Below are 22634 nucleotides of genomic sequence, written 5' to 3'. Positions count from 1 at the left end.
CCAGGAAGTCTCGCGATAGCGGGAGGCTGCCCTTGGCTGCGGAGGGCTGCAAATTGTGTAGTTCGGCGCTCGGCGTGTCTAGCCATGGCGCGAGGGCTTATACAGCGGTACTGGGACATTCCCGATGGCACCGAGTGTCACCGCAAGGCTTACGTGAGCACCAGTATGAGTGGTGCCGTTGGTGAGCGCCGGCTGCCGGGCCCCGAGGGCGGAAGGTGCAGGGAGGTCATAGGGTCACTGGGGGCTATGCGAGGGTGGCTTGAGGAGCTGGGACCTCGAGGTGGGGGTAATATGGTTGCTTTCAGGGTTTCTGGGGAGGCCCTGGCACGTTGGGGAGCTACTGTGTGAAATGGACTTTGTAGGGGTCGTACTAATTCAGAAGGCGCAGGGAGGTTATAGTGTCAGTGGGAGATGTCCAAGACGGTCACGTAGGAGCTGGGAATCATGCGGAACGGTACGTGGCCCTAGACGGGGTGCCTGGGGTGGTCATGGGGAACTCTTGTGTGAGAGACGTTTTGGGAGGGGTGGGGGGACGGTCTGGCAGGGTTGCCGGGCACCTGGAGGTGGTCATACATATTACAGGCTAGCCACTGGGATTATGAGAAGCCGTGTGAGTGCTGGAGTTGGCTCTTTGGAACTCACGGAGTGAGACAGGAGCATTATCGAAGTCAGAGGAGCTGGAGGGTATGGGTTATTACTGGTTATTACTGAGTGGGGTACAGAAATTGGAGAAAGTTCTGGAATGGCATGAGTCTTTATAGGATCCAGAAGAGTTAGGTGGTCAGGGACATCTGTTTTATTGGGCCCACCAGAGAGACCCTGGGGGTGCTGAGGAGATTGTCGATGAAGTGAGTCAATGACTTCTATAAGACAAGCCTTTGGGGCCTGAGGGGACTCACAGCATTGGCACTCCCCTGCAGAGGAGACCCCCGAGTCCCGCCCCTGCTGGTCCCTTTTCATTCTCAGTGTCCTTGAGAAATAGATGTGGGGGTTTTGGGCACCTCCGTGTCTCCATCTCCTGAAACAGGGACTGGCAGAAGCTGAGCCTCCCCTGGGAGGTGTTTGCACTTGGGTAGGCCTAATTAGTAATCACTGTCATCATCTGCATATTTGGTGAGACCTTTATCATCTCCATTTCTCAGACGTGGAAACTGAAGGTCGAGGAGGTATATTAGCTCCCCCCCCACCCCACCCCCCGGGGTCTTTTGAAGCCAGGCTGCAAATCCAGGTCTGCTGATCTCCTGGGGGGGGGATTGGGGCAAGGAATTGCGCACAGGGCCCTTCTCCAGGGTGGTGACAAGAAAGGGCTGAAGAGGGAGTCCCATGGGATGGGTTCTGTAGAGCCTACTGGAATAGCAACTTATTGGGACAGTCAGGGTGTGCGGTGGGATCGCCATGGGGGCACTTGGCCCTGGCAAGCTGCACAGCTTGGGATCAAGTCACTGTAGGAAGTTATTCTGGGGAATGCTTGCGGGGAGATGCTAACATTGGCTAATGCCCAAAGGGTCAGTCAGGTTGCATCTCAGGAAATTGAAGCAGGAAGGGATCTGCCAAGGGTGTGGGGGCTTTCAAGGAGAAGGTTTGAAGACCTGGATGCTTTAGGGAAGCAATTTTCAACCTTTTTCATGTCGTGGCACACAAAAAAAATATTTTTGCCCATCTGGCAAAAAAAAAAAGGTATAATTTTGATTTATTCACGCAGGACAGCAATTGTTGGGTTGGCTGTTGTCACTTTTTAATTCAAAAATCTAAGGGGAAAGAGATCACTGCCCCTGACTGAAGTCAGGTATTGCGTGGTTTAAAAACCCTTGGAGCACACAGTGTGCCTGCCACAGCAAACCGGTTGGCAACCGCCGCTTTAGGGGGTTTTGAAACTAAGAAGGACATCAGTGCCTGTGTTGTGAGCGGGAGTGCTCTCACTGGCCAGCACCGTTAAATATGCAAAACTTGGCTCAAACATGCTCCTGGACTCTCCCTCACCTGCCCACTCCTTTATTCCTTACTTCCCCTCAGCCCTCACAAGAGGATGGGTTTCCTGTTTGGCTTTCCTGAGCTGCTTAGTCCTGGGAGGGAGCCATACTGCCAACAAAACCCAGTACCTTCTAGGTCCACTGTAACTGTTTTGGAAGGAAGGAAGACAGTAACTATGAATGAATGAATGAATGAATGAATGAATGAATCAGGGCACACAGTAACTATGTGAGTGAATGAATTTTTGAATGAATGGTCGTGGGCACACAATAACTATCTGTGAGAGGGTGATGAATGGACCGGGGTCCTAGGTAACTGAAAGAATGGGTGGATGTGGGTACACAGTAAGTGAGGAATGAGTGAAGGATGGCACACAGTAACTGTAAATAGATGAAAGAATGAATGTGCCCTATGTCCTGAGGTCACTGTGGGAGGCTGAGAGAAAGCGGGGAGCAGGCCGAAGGTTGAAGTGGGGGTGCTGGGAAAGGTCTGAGTCAGAGATCCCCAGGTGCCGGGGGTCGCAGCACCCGAGGATTGAGCTGGCTCCTGCAGGGATGGGCTGTGGCAGGTCACCACACTGGGTGACTGCTGGGGGAGAGTTGGCGTGGAGCAGTCTTGACCTGGGGTTAATCAGGGGACTGTTGGGTCATTCGCTCCAAGTTCAAGGGCCCGTAGGATGGTAGGGGCACTCTCTGCCCAGCACAGCCAGGACCACAGGCATATGGGATGGGCTTGACAGGGTGCCCTCCAGGGCTCACTGCGTGACTGAGTTTGAGGACATCACTGACTCGGTGGTTCCCCTTCAGGGGGTCCTAAGACCCTTGTTCCTGGCCCAGCTCCTGAGATCAAGACTCATTAGGCCCCAGGCAGGAGCTGCAGCAGTTTGCCCCCCCCCCCCAGCCTCTAGGCTCTCTGAGCCCAGATGGGGACACAGGTTTGTCATGAGACCGACTGGGAAAAATGAGATTTGGGGCGTCTGTGAACAGGCGCCAAGCACATGAGAGCCTTCTTTATTTTTGTAGCGGACAGTGTAATGTGTAACATGAGAATTGAAGGTGTACCAGGGCCCTCTTTATATGTGGCTCTTTTCCCTTTGTCCCCGGGGCTGTGGTTTACCAATCTGGAAGTGAGGTGGCAGTCCAGGCCCTTCCTATGGTTGCTCTGAAGATTAACCCCACAGTCCAGAGTGAAAAGTCCCCCACAGCAACTCCAGTGAGCTGAGTCTGAGCCCAGGCTGGGGTGGGAGGCACCACTCAGCCTGGAAGGCCCCTGGGTGGGCCCTGAGAAGCTGGAGGCTTGGGGACTAGGGTGAAACCCGCTCCCCCCGGGACTGCAATGAGGGGCAAGCCATGGCCCTAGAGACCCACCTGGCGTCCAGACTGCTGTACTTGGTGACCTCAGGCAGATCACTCAGCCCCTCTGAGGCTGCTCCCCTCCCATGAAGCAACAGATACGAGGGTGCTAAGCCCCTTGGGTCCTGAGGAGGGTGAGTGGGGCAGTGGCTATGCATGCCACCTGGCGGGTGACAATTCTGTTTTGCCTGGGTTGGAATGGGCTGGCCCAAGCAGTCCCTGCTGGCAACTAGGCAACCCTGGGGGTCAGTAGGGAGAGGAGAGGTGTCTTGTTGCCCTGAGCAGGGTCAGCTGGGGGGTGAGGGCCCCGTGTTAGGCTGTTCTGGTGACAAGCAGCCAGCCAGGTAGGCCCTCGTCTGTCCGTTCCCCGAGGAGGGTCTGGTGGGAGAGGCTGCCCAAGGCCCTGCCCCAGCCCGAGCCTCACCCCACACCTGAATGTTGGCCCATGCCAGTGCTCACTCCGGATGCTCCAGAACAGCATGTTGGTACTTGCCACCCACTGGCACTCGGCTTCCGGCCTAGCCCCTATTCGGGCCCCTCATGGACAAAAGTCAGGGTCAGGGTGACCAGGCCAGTGGCAGAGATGGAAAGGTTAAGCAGTGTCGAGGCTAAGTGGGTGTGGGCAGCCAGCCCAGTGTGACGGACAGGCCCAGGCCAGAGCTGCCAGTGGGGAGGGGGCAGTGGGTGGTGACGAAGAGGGGTTAGCAGTTTCAGGAGCCACCTTTGCCAAGGAGGATTAGGCCAGGGAACCCCAGGCCCACTGGGGAACAAAGCCTTTTATGGAAGCAGAGCCTGGGTGCCAGGGGCTCTGGGGATGTAGTTAGCTGTGCCTGCTCTCAGCCCAGGGGCAGCCTGGCTGTGGAGATCCCAGCCCCATCCTCATGTCCTCTGCATGCTGGGCCGGTGCCCTGTGGTGGGCCCATGAGGGTGACAGGGACCTAGGCAGGCCTTCTGCCAGAGCTGGCTTGGCCAGGCCTTAGGAGCAAAGCCTGGGGCTGGGGTGGAGCGAGAGCCCAGACCCTGCAGCAGCGGACCCAAGTTCCCATCCCAGCTGAGCTGCCTTGCAGGGCTCAATGGGGACCAAAGGAGAGAGGGTTCGTGAGATGACAAAGGGGCCCTCTCCCCAGCCAGGGCCACTCTGTGCAGAGGCCCAAGTCTGAGCCTCCTGGTACCCTCTCATTCCATAGGCCTCGTCACCTCCGCCTATAGTGTTGCACTCAATCCTCCTGACTCCTTCTTGGAAGGAGTGGCCAGGACTGGACGGTACACGTTTACTGCAGGTGAGTGAGCCTGAGGGGCATCTTGCTTCTCCTCAGGATCCTTCCTTGCACTGGCCTGGCTGTCCTGCCTCTCTGGGCCCCTGACCCAGTGCCCACCCCATCCCATCTGTCCCATAGCTGCCATCGGTGCCGTGTTTGGCGTTGCGTCCTGCGTCAGTGCCCAGGTCCGTGAAAAGCCCGATGACCCCCTGAACTACTTCACTGGAGGCTGTGCCGCAGGTCTGACCCTAGGAGCACGCAGTGAGTGAACTCCCCAACCCTGCCCTCCATTGACCCTCCTCATTCCCTGTTTTGTTGTGGACCAGGAGCCAGGAAGTGGTGGGTGAGGAGGGCACCTGCTTCAGCAGATGAAAGCTCCCAGTGCTTTCAAAACTCTGCCACCAGCCAGTAACAGTAGCAGCTGCTGCTGCTTACACACCCACTGCACACTCACCTCACCAAGCCCTCCCCCTTCCCCTTTCTCTCCCTTGTTAAGTCTGCTGAAGCCACACTGGCCTCCGCCGGCTCCTCCAACACAGCAGGTGCCGTCGTGCCCCAGGGCCTTTGCACAAGCTGTTCCCTCTGCTTGAATGTCCTTCCGCCAGATGCCAATACAGTTCTCTTTCTCACCAACTTCTCTGCATACGATCTAGAAACCCTGCTCTCACCCCATATCCCCCTCCTTTCTCTGCTGCACTTTGTCAGAGAATTTGAGGGAACTGCCAGTTTCTGCCACCAACCCATGAGCACAGAAAGGTGCTGGTTCTTGCACTGCCCTCCCTCTCCCCAGTGCCCCCGGCCCTGGTTGACTGAACACACAGCCTGGTGGGGCTTCTCTCATTGTCCCCACATACAGATGCAGGGACTAAGGCTCAGAGAGGGGACTGAGATGGCCAGAGGTCACCTGGGACCCAGCAGAGCATGGCTCCCTGGTGGCAGTGTGCTGGCCCAGGCCAGCCTGGCATGGTGGAGCCACCTGTTCTTCCTGCCTCCCACAGTCTCAGAGGCCACAGGCAGATGAGCTGCCCTGACCCAGCTCAGTGGAAGGCAGGGAAGGAGGGCACCACAGAGTGGGCAGCCCACGCCATCCTTCCTTTGCTTTGAGACCTTGGGCGAGGTCTGGGTTTAACATACATCCCCAAGCCTGTGAAGAAGTATGAGCCCCTTATACAGTAAGGAGAACCCTGTCCTTGATAGCAGCTTTCTGGGACCAGGAGCAGTCTGCTCCTTGGTTCACAAACCACAGGGCAGACACAAGGCCCAGTGCCTATGGCCAGGGCACAGGCTGAGACCCACTAACATGGCATCTGTTCAGCAGCTTGAACGTCTCCCTGCCCCTGCTTCCGGTCCTGACAGCCTGTGTTCCTGCCTCTCTCTGCCTGTTTCCAATCGAACCTTCAAAGTCAGAGGGTCAAGTGACTTAATCTCTCCAGGGAGGAGTGGGCAAGGGCCCCACAGTGCCTGACCTTGCCCTCTCCGCCCTCACAGCTCACAGCTACGGAATTGGAGCTACAGCCTGCGCGTACATGGGCATAACGGCAGCCCTGGTCAAGATGGGCCACCTGGAGGGCTGGAAGTTGTTCGCAGAGCCCAAGGTGTGAGCCCCACCGCCTCCCTCAATCTTGGGCAGGTGGAAATACCCCTTAAATTAAATCCTGTGTCTGTTCATGCGAGTGTCTCCCTTGTCTCTTCCCCTGCTCTCCAGGGTGACTGACAGGCCGGCTCCGCAGGGAAACTGGCGGTGGATTCGGGAGGAAGTGAGGCAGGGAGCAGATTAGGCATCTTGTTCCCCCACTGAGCCACAGACATCAGCTGGGTGTGTCCTGAAGCAGGGAGAGGGCGTTGCGGGGCAGGATCCTGCAGGCGGGAGCTGGGACCGTGCTGGCCACAGGGCGCCCCTGTCTGGGCCTTCCTCCAACGCCAACAGCACGTGGAATACACACCCAGGGCCCACTCACTGCCCAACTCCAAATTCCCCTGCATTGGAGCACAGCGTCCCAGATGGTCTGGCCCCAGAGCTTTGTCCCCATCTGACAGGTGGGTGACAGGCCACCCAGAGCCTGAAGGGCAGAGGCCCATGGCAGCAACAAGAGGAGACTCGACATCCTCAGCAGCCGCCTCCTGTCAGGCACAGTGATTTAAGCAGCCCCAGAATGCTGGCCTGCTCAGCCCCCAGGCTTTCCACGGAACTGGCCCAGAGCTTTCTGGCAGCTGGAGAGGAAGGCCTGGCTTGCTCCAGCACGCTGAGATGGTCATAAATTAAAGCTCTCCGGGCCCCACCCTGGGGAGCGGGGCTGTGCCATGGCAGGGTCTGGGCTCTGCAGGTGGCCCTGGGGGGCCCGTCACGCCCCACCCCCTCCTCACCTCGTCCTTCCTGTCCTTTCCTCTTTCACCCCCACCTCTGGGGCCTAGACATGGTTGAAAGCCAGACTTGAACCCTTGCTTTCCTCTTCAGCCCACTCCAGGTAATAACTCAGACAGGTGTTCATCGGCTAAAATTAAACCTCCGCAGAGCACAGCGCCCTGGCACTGCTGTCGTCAGCCGCTGGCGCTCACTGCTGATCGTTCACTGCCCCTGTGTAGCCACCCAGGTCTCTCCTGGACCTGGGGTTCTCTGAGAGAGGATGGAGACATGCTTCCTCCCTGCCCACCCACTGCCAGGAGCTGGGAGGGGAGGGCCCAGGAGCCTGGCTGAGCCCTGAGAGGGTGCTGGGCTCCCAGCACTGCCTTCTGGTCCTAGCACTTGGTTCTCTCTGGGCTCTGCCCTCAGTTTTCCCACCTGGCGAGTGGGAGTGACGGGGTCCCTCGGTGATGTTCGGTGAGGAGGGAAACAACTGTACCCTGGGGGTGAGCGCCCTTCCCACACCCTCTGGGGGCTGGGCAGCCCTGCTCCTGCACCAGCCTGGTCTGTTCCTGCGGTGGCCGGCAGGGGGCAGAGCCCACCACACTCAACCGGACAGCTGGCCATCCCCAAGTCCGCAGCCCTGCAGTGTCCAAGCAGGAGCCACATTCTGTTCCTGCTTCCCTGTCTGCTTCCTCCTTCCTCTTCCTCTTCCCATTCACTCTGTGTAAGGCAGCAGAGGCAACAAATTCGAAGGATAGGTACTATGGGCCAGGACCTGTCCAAGGACCTGTGCTTGGTCACTTGGTCCGAGAGCTGCAGTCAGAACCAAATCTGCCTGTGCCTCCCTCTCCTGCACATCCTTAGCCTTCCCCGTGACCTCTTCGCGACCTCTCCATGAAGCCCGAACCCTGGGCCAGGGGGGAGGGGAGAGAAGGTTTGCAGCCAGCCATCCTCTACCTACCTCCCAGCCTTGGTTTCCCCTCTAAATAGCTCAGACCAGGGGCTGTGCTCACCACCCACCCAGCCCCCACCGGGCGGGCCGACTGCCAGTGATGAAACCGACCTGCCAGGCCCCCCAGAATGGGGCAGGAGGGAGCAGCTGCCTGCTGGGCTCCAGGGAGCCCCAAAACTCGGGGCCCCTTGCCCATGAACATTTACTAGGCTGTGAGTGGCTGACATCATCCCACCCCACACGCAGGCCCGTGTCCACAGCATCCACCTCCCACCCCTCTGCCTGGGACCCTACCTCCTGCCCTGGCAGCCCCTGCTTGGGACAGTGGAGGACCGTTACAGAGCCCCACCCCCTAGCCTCGGGTGAGGGCAGAGGCATATTTCCAGATTTGTATGAGGGGGGAGGGCATGGGGCAGAGGACCTGGTAGGATCACAGGCCTGGCTTGGGGGGCAGTAGGGTGGAGAGCACAGCAGGGGCGTGAAAGAGGGCGTCACATTCCCACCAAGGCAGGTGCTCCCTGAGGACCCCAGACCTGAGATGCTTCCCAGGTCAGGGGAGGGACAAGCCTACAAGGACTGTGGCCAGGGGGTCTCAGAGCTCTCTGTAACCCAAGAAAATGAAAGTGTTCAGAGTCAAGACAAAAGGAGAAAAACCCTGGAACCTTTCCCACCTGCCACTATTCATATTAGTCCTGTTTTACAGACTGGAAACTGAGGCCCAGAGGGGTGACTTCAGAGGGCTGGCCTTACAGCGAGCGCTCAATGTTGTTCTTTTGTTATTATTAGCTACTGTTAGGGCGCAACACTAAGTTGTCTCTGAGGACCTTCCAAGTGGAGTGGTCACGGTGACTGGAACAAAAGTAACCCTGCGGGACAAGCAGATCTCAAAAGCAAAATTACACCCCCATAAGTGTCTTTATGAAGTGGTGGTGGATGTGAGCGGGGGTGCCCGTGGAAGCAGCGGGGATGCACAAGGCTATGGAGAAGGCCCCTTGGGGCTGGGGTTTGCCCCTGCTGTCTGGGCCCAGGAGCCTGGGTCCTTTTGCTCTCTCACCCCCTTGTGAGCCCTCCTGCCCACTTCTCCCGCCCCTCCCCCCCATCCATGGCTCGCTCAAAGGCCCCAGGCCCAGTCCCTCCTCACCTGCATGGACCTGCGCACTCACCTCCACCCTGGTCCTGGCTCCCACCGCTCCCCGGTTTGTTCTCCCCACAGCAGCCACCAGAGGCCGCCTGTGAGTACGAGTCAGACCCCCTACCTCTGGTTGGTCACTCTTGGTCCCCATGGAAAATTTCTCCTCCATGGAAAATATTATGTTTGCATCCAGATCCCCCCACTTCTTACCACCCTCACTGCTCCGTCCTTAGTTCAGGCAGTCTCCGTCTGGGTTGCTTCGCCAGCCTCCTCCTCGATGTCCCTGAGTTTATGCTCATCCCCAACAACAGGCTCTTCTCCCTGCTGCAGCCACCGGGGCGCCACTGAGCATTCGAGTAGGTCCTGCCCTCTCTACCCCCACCCTCCAGGGCTCCCACCTTTCTGGAATAAAAAGCTCAAGTCCTCTCGTGGCCCACACAGCCATTCTCTATGTACCCCAGGCCCCTCCCTGTCCTCACCTCCTCTCCCCCTCATCACTGCTCCAGCTACACAGGCCTTCCTGCTGTTGCTCCAACACACCCCACACTGTCTTGCCCCAGAGCCTTTGCATGTGTGTTCCCTCTGCCTGGACTGCTCTTCCCAGAAGCTCCCACAGCTCACTCTCTCACCTCCTTCAGTTCTCAGCTCAAATGTCACCTCATCGAGGCCTCCCTGAAGCCTCGTTGACACGCCATCCCTCCTGCCCGGGGCACCACATCCCTTTTACCCCCTTCCACCTTTGCCCATGGCACTCAGCAACTTCTAAATCCCATGTCTCCATCACATGTGTTGTCTGGTGGGACATGGGCTCCTCGAGGGCTGTGACATATCCTGGTGCCACCCCTGGGTCAGCACCCAGCCTGGAAACAGCAGGACTCCCTAAATATGTGGCCCCTTCCTGGATGCCGTTCCGGGCAGGCCCCTCCCCACCCCATCAGGTGAGGCTGTGGGAGGGAGGTTGGGAGAGAAGCCCCCCACCATCAGTCTCCAGTCAAGAGTCGGGGCTCGTCTGCGCGCACTCACGTCTCTGTCTCTCTGTGCTGGCAAGGTCCCGAGCCCAGGGGTCGGGTTGCAGTCAGCCAGCAAGGTCCCTGCCTTCCTGGAGCTCACTCTGGTCTGGAGGGAGAAAGAGTAAAACAGGCAGTTAAAGAGAAAATGAGCCCTGGCCAGGTAGCAGAGTTGGTTGTAACACTGTCCCTGTATGCCAAAGTTATGGGTTCGATTCCTGGTCAGGGCACATACAGGAGTCAGCCAGTGAGTGCAGCGATGGATGGAGTGGCAAGTTGATGTTTCCTTCTCTCTCTCTCTCCCCCCCACCCCTGTTCCTCTCTCTAAAACCAATCAGGTTTTTTTTTAATCTTTTAATGAACAAACATGTAAATAGACATGAACTGTGCTCGAGAGAGAAAACCAAGGTGACATGAAAGACACTGGTGAGGTGGTGAGGTTGTCCTTAGCTGGGGGTGGTCAGAGAGGGACCAAAAGGAGCCCGTCTCAGGGTGCTATGCAGGAAGGGTGTTCCGGGCGGAGGGAACGGAGAGTGCAAAGGCCTTGGAACTGGGCCGAGCTGGCTGAACAGCCCCGCCCCTCGCCGGGACACTAGGCAGTGGGGCGGGCGGACTGTGAGAGGAGAGGCCCAGTCAGGCATCTTGCCCAGGTGGACGCAGCAGGTCAGGGCAGGATTTACTGCCGTGGGGAACACTGGCCACCAGCACCACAGAATCCTCACTTTCATTGTAGTGGGCCCCTCGTCCTGGCGGAGACCCCCTGGAGCAGCGTAGTGGGAAGGGGGGGCTGCTATAGGAGAGGGCCAGGGACCGGGGGGCGCCTGGGGGGCACCATACTGCTGTACCTAACAGGGTCCCCATCCTAGATGAGAGGTGGAGGTTTTAGGAAAGGGGGACCCTCTGTTTTTCTGGCTGGATTTCTGGTGGGGGGTGGGGGCAGCGCACCCTCCCATCTGAGTCTCAAAGCCCGAAGCCAAAGCTGGGTAACTTCAGGGGTCTGGAAGTTGGGGCAGAGCGTTGCCTCTCCCCAGCTGTCTGGCTCCACATCTAGGGCTCAGGACGCAGTGGAGTGAGCCCCCAGTGCTCTGGACGCCCGTCATCTCAGGCATCCCCTGCCAGAGACTGCTTTGCCTGTGGGGCCCCTGAGCCACAGAGCAGCACCCCTCAGGCTGCCCGCCAGTCACCCGCCCCCTTCCCTCAGGTACTCCCTGCATAGGAGGGCTAAGCGAAGCCTGGCTCATTGGTGCCCCATATTGGTGCCTACGGGTCCCTACTCTCCCTCCTCGGAGCCAGGAAGACCTCCCAGTGGCTTCTTGGAGCACTGGGTGGTCGGCTGAGTCTCGAGGGGCTCTGTCAGGCCTGGCCCCAACCCAGCCCACGCCTCACCTCCGGGGCCCCGCTGGGCTCCGAACATTGGCTGAACCAAAGCGAGAGAGGTGTGAGCCAGGCGAGAGCAGGGCTGGGGCCCTTGGGAGGGTTTTCAGCTCAAATGGAAGGGCTGCAGGCAAAGCCACGGCCAGGCCTAGACCACCCCCTCCATTTCCTACACCCATCCAGGCTCTTTGATTCTGCCCTTGTTGTTTTTACAGCCGTCTTTCTAAAATATACTGTACATTTTAAAAATTTATTATATTGGCCAACTTTATTGAGTTATGGAAGGATTCACTACAAGGGGGACCCCAAAAAACCTGGAATATATAATAAGCTGTGTATTTATTCTCACATGTTTAAACTTCGGTCACCTTCAAAGTCCTCTCCATTTGATACAACACACCTATCAGGACGTTTTTTCCTGCTCAAACCAGTTTTTGAACTCAGATTTTTATGCCTTTTAGTGCTTCTACTGGGTTTGTTGGGGTTTTTTTAAGATTTTATTTAAGATTTTATTTATCTTTAGAGGGGAAGGGAAGGAGAGAGGGAGAGAAATATCAATGTGTGGTTGCCTCTCGTGCGTCCCCTGCTGGGGATTGGCCTGCAACCCAGGCACATGACCCGACTGGGAATCCAACCAGCGACCCTTTGGTTTGCAGGCCGGCACTCAATCCACTGAGCTACACCAGCCAGGGCCCTTCTTTCTTTCTGCTGCATAGCATTCCATTGTGCAAATGTGCCACAGTTTTCTTATCCACTCATCTACTGGTGGGCACTTGGGCTGTTTTCTAATCGTGGCTATTGTACATAACACTGCCGTGAACGCAGGGGTGCGTATGTTTTTGTGAACTGGTGTTTCGGCGTTCTTTGGGTTCCCAGAAGTGGAATCGCTGGGTCAAAAAGCAGCTGTGGACGGTACAGTCGATTTTCAATAGGTAGAACAGACCCGGGCCACAGAATTTAAAATAAACCACAGGGCACGGAGACAAAACTCTCTGCACCCGTCCTCGCCAGCCTCCCCACGCCTTTCGCTCCCCGCGAGGCCGTGGCCAGGTTTCCCCTTCTCTCTGCAGCCGCGTTCCCTGCCGAAACAAACCTGTCTGTGTACTTTCTCCCCCTGTGGAGACGCACCTCACGCTCCCTGCCGGTTCGCAGACCTTAGTCCGGTTTCTTCATAACAGTACATCTCAGGTCTCTGTAAAGAACTTTCTCGTGGTTTCTTTTTCTTAATTTTTATTTATTGATTTTAGAGAGAAACCGGGAGAGAGGGAGAGAAACATCGATTTGTTGTCCCACTTACTGATGCGTTCATTGGTTGATTCTTATATGTGCCCTGACCGGAGAGCAAACCCACAACCTTGGCATATCAAGATGATACTCTAACCAGTGAGATACCCAGCCGGGGCTGTTTTTTTGCTTTTTTATAGCTGCATAATATTCTATCCTACAGCTGGGTGCTGTTCCATCAAGGCACATTTCCTTCTTCCCAGGTTTTTGCTCCTATAAATAGTGTAGCAAATGTTATTCTGCATGTGGCTGAATATACTTGCAACCTTTCTGAAAACTTTTAATTAATAAACTATTTTTAGAGCAGTTTTAGATTTACAGAAAAATTGAGCAGAATGTATAGAGTTCCCATACACCACCCTGCCCCCAAAGGCGCACCCACAGTTTCCCCTATTGCAGATTAAGAATGTGTATTTGCATTTGTAGCTGCATCTGTTACACTCGGTGAGCAAACGCTAACACGTCATCACCCCGAGTTTGCTGTCAGTGCCGTGCACTCTGTGGGCTTAGGCAACTGTGTGATGGCGTGTCCCCACCCTCACGGCATCACACAGAGCAGCTTCACTGCCCTAAAAATCCTGTGCTCCACCGCGCATCCCTCCCCGGCAACCGCTGATCCTCTGCAGCCCGCAGAGCTCCGTCTTCTCCAGAAGGTCACACAGTTGCAATCGTGCAGCCTGTAGCCTTTTCAGACGGGCCCGCTTTCACTTAGCAGCACATTTAAGTTTCCTCCCCGTCTTTTCACGGCTGGAGAGCTCGTTTCTTTTTAGCAGCGAATAACATCCCGTTGTCTGAACATCCCACAGATTATTTACCCATCAACTGCTGAAGGACATCTGGTTTGCTTCCAGATATTGACAAGCATGAGTAAAGCTGCCATAAACATTCATGTGCCGGTTTTTGTGTGGTCGTACGTTTTCAAGCCCCTTGGGTAAATACCAAAGGGAACAGTTGCTGGATCATGTGGTTAGAGTCTGTTCAGTTTTGTAAGAAACGGTCAGACTGCCTTCCAGAGTCGCTGCTCCACGCTGCCTTCCCACCAGCCGTGAGTGAGAGTTCCTGTTCCACATCCTCGTCTGCGTTTGGTGGTGTCAGTGTTCCGGATTTTGGCCGTTCTGATAGGCGTGTAGGGACAGCTCACTGTAATTTTAAATTGCCAAAATATTTCAATATTTGTTGAGCTTCCCCTGGGGAGCCAAGCATGGTTCCAACTCTGTCATAAAATGTGACTTTTTGCAACTTGGGAAGGAGTTGCCAGTGCTCCATTTTACAGATGGGAAACCAAGGCTCAGAGAGGGATAGCTCCATGCCCAGGGTCACACAGCAAGTGGGGGTAGAGCCAGGACCTTGTGGCTGACTCCAGCGCCCTTTGGTCTGCAATGCAGCAGGCCCCGTGCTGGGTGCTGGAAACACTGCCGTGCCCAAGACAGAACCAGCCCACCCTCCCAGGACTCTCGGTGCCGTGGAAAAGGCAGACACACGTACGGTTTGGGCTGACCCGGGCTGCACTGGGATGGCACAGCGGAGGAGGGTGGGGAGAAGGCACCTGCTCCGTGATCAGGAGGTTTCCAGGAGGAGGGGGAAGAGTGACCGGGCAGGAGAACCACATAGAGGATGGCCCACACGTAAGATGGAAAGAAACGAGGCCAAGAGTCCCAGCTCTGCCGGTGGTGGTCAGTCAGCCCCTTCTCCAGCCTCAGTCTCCACTCCTTTGTGAGGCCTCAGTAACCTCCCGACGGTGACGAGCTCCAGGCGGAGGCTGGCATCTGGGGAGCCAGAGGGTGGGGTGAAGCCAGGAGTGGCGGTGGAGACCAGTGAAGGGCCCCCGAGATGCAGTCCCTAGCCCCAGATTGGATACTTCCTGCCCTGGGCCAGCCCCTTGGTGGGCCGGGACCCCCTCCCCTCCCCCACTCACTCTCTCACCCCCATTAGTGAGGCCGCCTGCTGCGCGGCAGCTTCAGGCCAGGTGTTCCTGCCCACACTTGGCCCGGTGACCACCATTACAGATGAATAATGAGCCCAGGGGCCGGCAAGACCTGGAGGGGGTTGGGCAGGGGACTGAGGGCCCCGAGGCTCCCACCTCGTCCTGCTTCCTGCCCTGGGCCTCCACTCCAGCCCTTGGAAAGCTCACCAGGAGTCACCTTGCCGGCAGTCCATCATCGCTGCCTGCCCGCCCCGGGACCCTGCAGCCAAGGGGGTCAGATTAAGCAAATGAAAGTCCCGCCAGCCAGTCATGCTTGAACTTCAGATATAAAATGAACCGCGTTTTAGTATATAGCCCAACCAATATGTGGGACATCCCTAAACTAAGGCGTGATTCATTGTTTATCCAGAGTTGAGATTTAGCTGGATTCTCTCTGGCGCCCTTTTCTAATCCCGCCGGAGGGACAGGCAGCCTCAGTTATTCTTCCTGAGTTATGGATGAATGCCCAGGTACTGACTGACACTAACCCGTCAAAGGGTCCTGGTCCCCACGGGGTGCTAGGGGCCTCCCTGTCAGCAGGTGCTGGACCCCCAGACTCCGGAGGAGCCCGGGAAGGTGCCCCGCGGAGGCTGAGGCCGCATCCGTCTGCCAACTGTACTATTTGGGTTTTTTTTTTTTTTTTTTATTAAGAAAGAGTTCCTTGGCTGCGGGGGGGTGGGCCCTCTAGTTTTTTGTTCTTTAGAAAATATTCAGCCCTGGCTGGTGTGGCTCAGTGGATTGAGTGCCAGCCTGCAAACCGAGAGGTCGCCGGTTCAATTCCCAGTCAGAGCACGTGCCTGGGTTGCGGGGCCAGGCCCCCCCCCCCCCCGTTGGCAGTGTTGTGAGATCAGTGTCTCCCTTGCACGTCGATGTTTCTCTCCCTCTCCGTCTGGCTCCCTTCCCCTCTCTCTAAAAACTAAAATCTTTAAAAACATTTGTAGAAAAGAAAATATTCCATAACTTCCGTTGGACCCCCACTCTCCCCAGGCCTGCACCCCGCACACGCCCGCGGCGGGCCGGACAGGAGGGCTGCCTACACACTGGGCCAGTTTGCATTTGTGACTGCGGAGGGCCCCCGGGGAGAGACAAGGGCCACGTGTCCGTCCGCCTCCAGCTCCTGCTGCGTGGGGTCTGTCGTTTCTCTGGCCTAAAATGAGGCTGCTACTACTACTAATAGCACCTGACTGTTGGGTTCACTGAGAGAATTAAATGCATTAATATATTCAAGGAGCTCGGCCTGGCACAAAGTTAGTGCTCATTTAAGTGGTGGCTGGTCCACCAGACCCCCCTTCTGGCCCCTGAGGGAGGGGCTGAGCGGGAATGGAAGGCTAATTTTAGCCCTGATGACACCCTCTGGCCGCCTGCCTTATCCAAACATCCTCGGCCAAGCATGAGGTTCAAAGCGTCCCCTGCCCCCCAAACTCCGACATCCAAGGAGCCTGTTTATTCATTCCTGTGCTGGAGCATTCCTGCCTGCCCGCGCCTGCCACCCGCTCCCGCCCAGCCCCTGCTGCTCCCCCGTGTCTCCCGGTTTCAGGACCAGGCCACCTCACCTGTAGGCCCTTGGAGACGGCCCCAGACCTGGCAGTCAGGACGGGGAGCAGGGAAGAGAGTGGACAAAGGTCACTGCTGCCCCAAAGCCCATAGTCCCCTGGAGTCTTTGTTTCTGATTCTCGAGTAAAATATCGAGCTTCTGCCTGAAGTGACTCACGGATGCCGTCATTCATTTGGCACCTGTTTACTGAGCCGAAGAGGGACCTAGGCCCTGACCCATGGGGCTCCCTGTCTTGGGACAAGGCAATGACAAGCTGGGAACCAGGAGAATTTTCCAGCGCACTCGGTGCTGTTCATGTCTGTGTTCGTTCGCTTGTTCATTCGTTCCAAGTGTGTTTCTTGCGTCCCACCTGTGTGCCAGGCGCTGCTCCAGGGGCTCAGGGCTCAGCAGTGAACAAGGCAGACCAAGATTCCTTGTGGAGCTGACATTCCGGTCGGGGACACCCGCAAGGGACAAAAAATGATGTGAAGAAGTCAAACATATAGTCCAGTTAAATGGTAGTGCTTGATATGAAACAAAATAATGCAGGAGAGGGGACAGGCAGAGCTGGTGGGAGGGGACAATTTGAAATAAAGTGATTCAAGAGGGAGATATTTGAGGGAGCCATGTGGGTATCAGGAAGACAGAGTTCCAGGCAGGAAGAACAGCATGTGCAAAGGTCCTGGGGTATGAACAGTGAGGAGGCCCATGGGGAGACGCAGCAAGACCTGTGGGCTTTGCCTCTGAGATTGATGGGGGCCCTTGGAGGGTCTCGAGCAGAGGATGCCTGAACACATAGCCTGAAGTTCTCCCATCTGGCTCTCCCCTTGTCCCAAGATCAGTCCCCAGAATGGTCACCCTTTAGGTGGAGAGCCAGGCCAGGGGCTGCAGCTGGGCCAGTGACCAGAGTGGCTGCAGGTAGATTCCAACTCTAAATGAGGACTCCCAGGACACTCGGAGAGCCTCCTGGCGGGGGGGGGGGGGGGGGGGCAGAATCTGGGCACGTCTTCCACACGTGGCGTCTCCATGCGCTCACTGCAGGGCCTGGCCAGGGCTCCGCTCGCCCGCATTCCTGCCCCGGGTGTTTGCCAGCGGTGGGACAGGTATCTCAGAAAACTGGAATACATCCTCCAAAAACAAACCAACAAAACCTCTGCTTTTCCATCTCCTTGTCCCAACAGATCTTCCCCGAATAGTATTTTCTTTCCTGTAAAATACCTTCGCTGGCTTTTCTGACTCCAAAGCTGCCACACACCCGCCGCGCACGGCCTCTCCGGAGACAGAGAAAGGGCCCTTTGTTTGCAACCCCGAGTTCCCTGGAATTCTCTGTCTCCCAGCGGCGGCAGCGCACCTAGGCGCTGCATTGTTTTTCACACACGGTTTTGCAACAGGCTTTTTTTCCACTTGACAATAGATGGCCCCACAGCTTTTATTTCCAGAAATTGGAAAATGAAGCGTGTCTGGCCGCTGCTTCCTCACCTACCACGAGCTGAAATTTAAGCCACGTGAACCCGGTTGGTCTGGGGTGTTGGCAGGTGGGCAGACCCCAACGTGCCAGGGGCCCGGGGTGAAGGAAGGCGGGGGGGGGGGGGCGGGGGGCGCAGGGGTGCCAGGTTTCTGTCACCTCGAGCTTCTCCACGCAGCAGCCCCCAGCACCATCGCCTTCTTGCAAACACCCAGGAGGAGAAACAGACCCAGAACGGGCCAGAAGCCCAGGCCTGTGAGTGTCTGGCCCCTGCCCACAAATCTGTCCTGCCGAGCGTGTGTGCAGAGCCCCTCAAGGGTTCTGGGAGGACCTGCTGGCATTGTCTTCACTTTGCAACAAGGTGAGTAAGGCCCAGAGAAATAACATAATTCACTCAAGGTCACACAGCTGCCAGAGGTCAAAACTGGCGGTTGGATTCCCAGTCAGGGCAATGCCAGGAAGGATTTACAGAAACAAGTATAAAGGGCACATGGACAAAAACTACGACGTGTGGTGGGGGGGGGGAATGGGGAGGGAATGGGAGGGAGGTGGGGAGCACTGGGGGGGTGGGCTGGGATGGGAGTAAAAGACAGAAAACTGTACTTGAATAATAATTAAATAAATTTTTAAAAATCTGCCCTGGCTGGTGTAGCTCAGTGGATTGAGCGCAGGCCTGCGAACCAAAAGATCGTGGTCTGATTCCCAATCAGGGCACATGCCTGGGTTGCAGGCCAGTTCCCAGTAGGGGACACATGAGAGGCAACCATACATTGATATTTCTCTCCCACTCTTTCTCCTTCCCTTCCTCTCTCTCAAAACATAAATTAATTAAATTTAAAAAATAAATAAAAAATAAAAAATCTGTTCTCTGAAGCTCTGAGGTCAGAGAGGCCCAGGTTCCAGCCAAGCTCCACCACTTGGGGGGCTGCAGGTGGAGTTTGCTGTTAAATGAGGATTTCCTGAACATTCCAGAACATTCTGGAGATGGGGGAAATTGCTGCTCTCTGGAGAACGTCGAGGGAGACTAAGGTGGGGGTTGGCGTGAATTACAGGCACTCTCTGAGCTTCGGTTTCCCTATCTGCACAGGGGACACTGGGGCTCTCTGTGATGCCACTGACTGGAACTGGGACAAGGATGAAGGGGGCACCAGTGGGTGAGAGTGTGGGGGGCCTGTGATCCCAGGCCTGCTCCAGCCTCTCTGGGCCCATCACTCACCTACCACCCACTCCACACACCTGGGGCCCCCCTCCCCATCGCTGGCTGCAAGCCAGGGGTGCTGGGAGGGCAGGCCGGGCTTCCGTGCAGGCCAAGGCGGGGCCAGTCCTGGAGGGGGGCAGCGCGCAGGGTGGAGCCAGGCGTCCCTTTGTCCCTGTTGTCACCGCCTCCAACTGAACTGGCATCTGACAGCTGAACTTTTTGCCCTTTCTCCCTCTCTTCACTTCCCTCTTTCTGGAAGTTTCTCTAAGTCCCAGAGGAGAGTGAGAACCCCCCTTGAGCCCTAGGTTAACACAGGGGAGTGCCAGGGTGCCCCCGCCCAAACCATCCTCATACCCGCTGCTGCCTTCCCACACGCCCCAAAGTGCACGTGTGGCTGACTTCTCACCCATCTCGGGCGGGAGGCCCCGCCCCCTCCGGAGCTGCCCACCGCTCCCTGGCTGGCAGCCCTGAGGCCCCAGGAGAAATGAAACCTCCAGCAGGCAGGCTGCCCCGTCACCCACCCAGACCAGGCAAACAAAACTCTGGGGGGGTTCGATGTAGGCGGACACCCTGGCTGGGGGAGCACAAGGACCCCACCTCCCCCTGCCCCCCCCGTCGCAGCTCTCCCTCAGTCCGAGGGGGGCCCTCCATGTCCCACACTCTGGACTCTGGGGCTAGCCCCTTTCTGGGGGGGTCCTGCCTGGCATCAGCGGGATCGAGCCTCCCTCCCAAGAGAGTCCAGGACTCTGGTCCTAAAGCAAATTCAGGCCGAGCACAGGCTCCCTGGGGCTTTGGGCAGGGGGTCTCCTGAGCCCCAAAGGCCGGACCCCAGAGGTTGCTGGTTGGACCAGCTGCACATCCTGCTTCCAGGAGGCCTCAGCTCAAACCCCAACCTCCACCCCACTGCTCTCCCCACTTCCCAGCTCTGCAACCAGACAATAAAAATGTCAAATGGCTTGAAATAAAATTGTAGGTGATTCGAGGCCATACAACTAAATAATGGGAGGGACAGTGGCAGAAGGCCTCCCGAACAAGGTGGCACTCGGAAGGAAGAGGCTGGGGCAGGGAAGGGTGTTCTGATGGAGGGGTCAGAGCACCAGTGCGAAGGGCACGGGGAGGAAGCCGCAGGAGAGCTGGGCTGCTGTGCTCGGTAGCTGCCAGTCACGGCCTTGGGCCAGATCAGGAGCTCAGGGGCCACGGCACCACTTACAGTGGTTCGGGTCGGGCAGGATGGGGGTGGGGGCGGTGACCTGAATCCCCCAGTCACTGTGACAAGCATGGTTTTACCCCAGTCCCTGTGGAGGAACAGGGTGTGCTGGGAGGGTCTGGGCGGGGAGAATGACTGTGACCAGGAGCCCCAGAGACCCTCCCTGCAAGGTCTTCCCCTTCTCAGCAGTGGGGACCTCAGCCCAGGATCAGAGCTCAGCCAGGGCTGGGGCTCGGCCAGGGCTGGGGCTCATCTGGGGCTGGGGCTCGGCCTGGCTGTTCTGCCTGATCCTGGGAACACTGCCCCAAGGCCAGCCAGGTTGTCCAGGCCCTGTTGTTCTGAGCTCAGGCTGTAGCAGGCCTGTGCGAGGCCCACGCAGGCAGGGACAGAGGCTGGTGTATGCCCACCAGTGCCCCCACCTGGCTGCTCCTGCCCCGACCCACATCTGACCTGTGACCTGGTGACAGACGACTAGACAGCTCCTGAGGGTCCTGAGGTATAGTTGGGTGTGGGGACCCCCTGGGGATAGCACTGTCCTTCTGGCCACATGGTGACAAGCGGATCTGAGCCACAGAAGGCCCAGAAGCCAGGGGTGGGGAGACAGGTGGCACTCAGAGTCCCCCTCTGGCTGCAGTCCTGGCGCATCAGGAGCTATCAGGCAGAGGCCTCCTGGAAACTTCCTGGCTCAGCCCAGGGCAAATAAAGCCTCTGCCGGCTCCTCCAGGGCATCTCAAAATGGTGTTGAGATGCCACAGCAGAGCCATATTGCTTGAATCCTCCCCCTGACAGGGAGCTCACTCCCTCTGAAGACAGTGGCACCAGCAGGAGCCCAACGTGGAGGGGAGAGATTGAGGCTCTGGGAAGGGCAGTTCCTAACCACGGGTCCCTCACTAAAAGGCAGGCCCAAGGCCCCACCCCAACCCACTCGCAGACATAGCCAGCCAGGCTTGGACCACAGCTGTGGACTAGGCAGAGCCTACAGCCCTCCATGGGAGACCTGCTTGAGGCTGATATTCTCTCTTCCCAGCTCTCTCTGCTCCCTTGCTCTTCCAGCTCTTCTGTCCTCAGAGGGGTGCCAGCCCAGCGGGGGCGTGAGAATGTGCCCAAAGCTATGATGGGGGACACACTGGCAGCTGTGGAGCCGGGGGAGGGACCTGGTGGGGCCGGGAGGGCAGGGGAGTGTTGGCGTTGGTGGGGAGGGGTCTGTACTGAGCCCTGAAGGACGACGACTGGAAATTCACAAAGTGGAGGGGCCAAACCGTGCTCCTGGCAGAGCAGTCGTGTCTCTGGAGACCCCTCAGTGCATTCGAGACTCTGAGTAACTGTGACAAAGACCCCCTTTCTGGACCTGGGTTTGCATATCAGCAGGGTGGCTGTGGGGAAGAAGGCTCTAGCCTTGGCCGTAGGCCCAGGACACAGTGACATGAAGACCAATACCTCCATGAGTTATATTTTAATAAGTTACCAGATAATTCCACCTGCCCAGGAGAGAGCCATGGGGAGATTCGGTTCAGCCTCTTCTGTGAATGCCCTGAAAGACCCCCCCCCTCCAAGCCTCTTGGACCCGCCGCTGGCCTGAAAGTAGCTAGACACGCAGATGGTGGGACTGCAGCTGTGCGAGGCATCCTCACAGGCCCATTCCTTGTCTGGGCACAGGGGGGTGGGGACACCTGGGAGCTGGACCTCGGGCCTTGACTTGCCCGCAGCAGCCTCCTCCTCCCTGGCCTCCCTGCCTCTGCACCCTGCCCCCAGCATCCTGCTCTGTCCGAAAGCCTCTCATGGCTCCCTGTTGGGCTAGAAACTCCAGGTGTGGCCCCACGTGGCCAGGCCTTGGCACCGGTTCTGCCCAAATCTCCTGCGCATGAATACCTAGCTTTCCGAACTGCCTCCAGTTCTTCCATTTCTTGTTGCCTCAGGGCCTTTGCATGGGCCATTCCCTCTGCCTAGAATGCTCTTCCCTCCCTTTTACTTTGGGAATCTTGTGGGGCTTTAGCTCACAGACCACGTGCCCAGGAAGCCCAGACCAGGTCACACTCTCCTCACTTTACACACATTATAATTTTATGTCCACTTCTGAGTTTCCACCGGTGTCGTCTGTCTCATCCGCTTGCCCCCTGCGGTGTCCCCGGGAACTGATACCGAAGGGATGTGTGTTGACTGAGAGACTGAATGAGGGGCCGGTTCTGGTGGACGTGAAGGTGGGAAGTTTGAAATTCAGCTCACCTGCCCCTCCCACACACGAAGGATCCCTGCACCGCCCCCCCCCCAGCCACACAACCCACTGTGAGTACCAGTAGCTTAGGGCAGCATCTTCACTTCATGGATGAGTCAGTGCCCAAAGCCACAAAGCTCAAGGCCAAGGGTGAGGCCAGCACCACGACTCCAGCCCCCAGCTTCCTGCACTAGCCCTGTGGATCTCACAGTGGCATTAGGGGAGTCCCACAGTTTGCTGCTGGGTGACGGCCTGGTTCTGGGACAGGACACCCTGCCTCCCCAAGTGGCAGGTGTGAGGGCCGGACCGAGCGGTGCTGCAGCCGGAGGCTACTTCCTTCTCCCTGGTGTCACCTCATCCACACCCTGGGAGACCGGCTG

General features: G+C 57.4%; 1 protein-coding gene across 1 annotated transcript; it reads left to right on the top strand.

The window, feature by feature from the left end:
- NDUFA11 (NADH:ubiquinone oxidoreductase subunit A11) lies at positions 1 to 6250 on the top strand. The gene is made up of 4 exons (XM_037165365.2): positions 1 to 181; positions 4511 to 4603; positions 4721 to 4843; positions 6071 to 6250. The coding sequence occupies exons 1-4, from the start codon at positions 85 to 87 to the stop codon at positions 6181 to 6183; spliced, it is 426 nt and encodes a 141-aa protein (XP_037021260.2). The 5' UTR covers positions 1 to 84; the 3' UTR covers positions 6184 to 6250.
- Positions 6251 to 22634: the final 16384 nt, after the last annotated feature.

The sequence above is a fragment of the Artibeus jamaicensis genome, unplaced genomic scaffold, assembly GCF_021234435.1.
Source record: "Artibeus jamaicensis isolate MK-2021 breed Jamaican fruit bat unplaced genomic scaffold, CSHL_Jam_final scaffold_537, whole genome shotgun sequence".
In the NCBI taxonomy this organism is placed as follows: Eukaryota; Metazoa; Chordata; class Mammalia; order Chiroptera; family Phyllostomidae; genus Artibeus; species Artibeus jamaicensis.
Note: the sequence above shows the minus strand (reverse complement) of the source record. Positions and strands in the feature narration are given on the sequence as shown.

Coding starts and splice junctions, on each gene's coding strand:
- NDUFA11 (XM_037165365.2), top strand. CDS start 85: ATGGCGCGAGGGCTTATACAGCGGTACTGGGACATTCCCGATGGCACC. Junction 182..4,510: donor CAGTATGAGTGGTGCCGTTG/GTGAGCGCCGGC, acceptor CTCATTCCATAG/GCCTCGTCACCTCCGCCTAT. Junction 4,844..6,070: donor TCTGACCCTAGGAGCACGCA/GTGAGTGAACTC, acceptor CCGCCCTCACAG/CTCACAGCTACGGAATTGGA.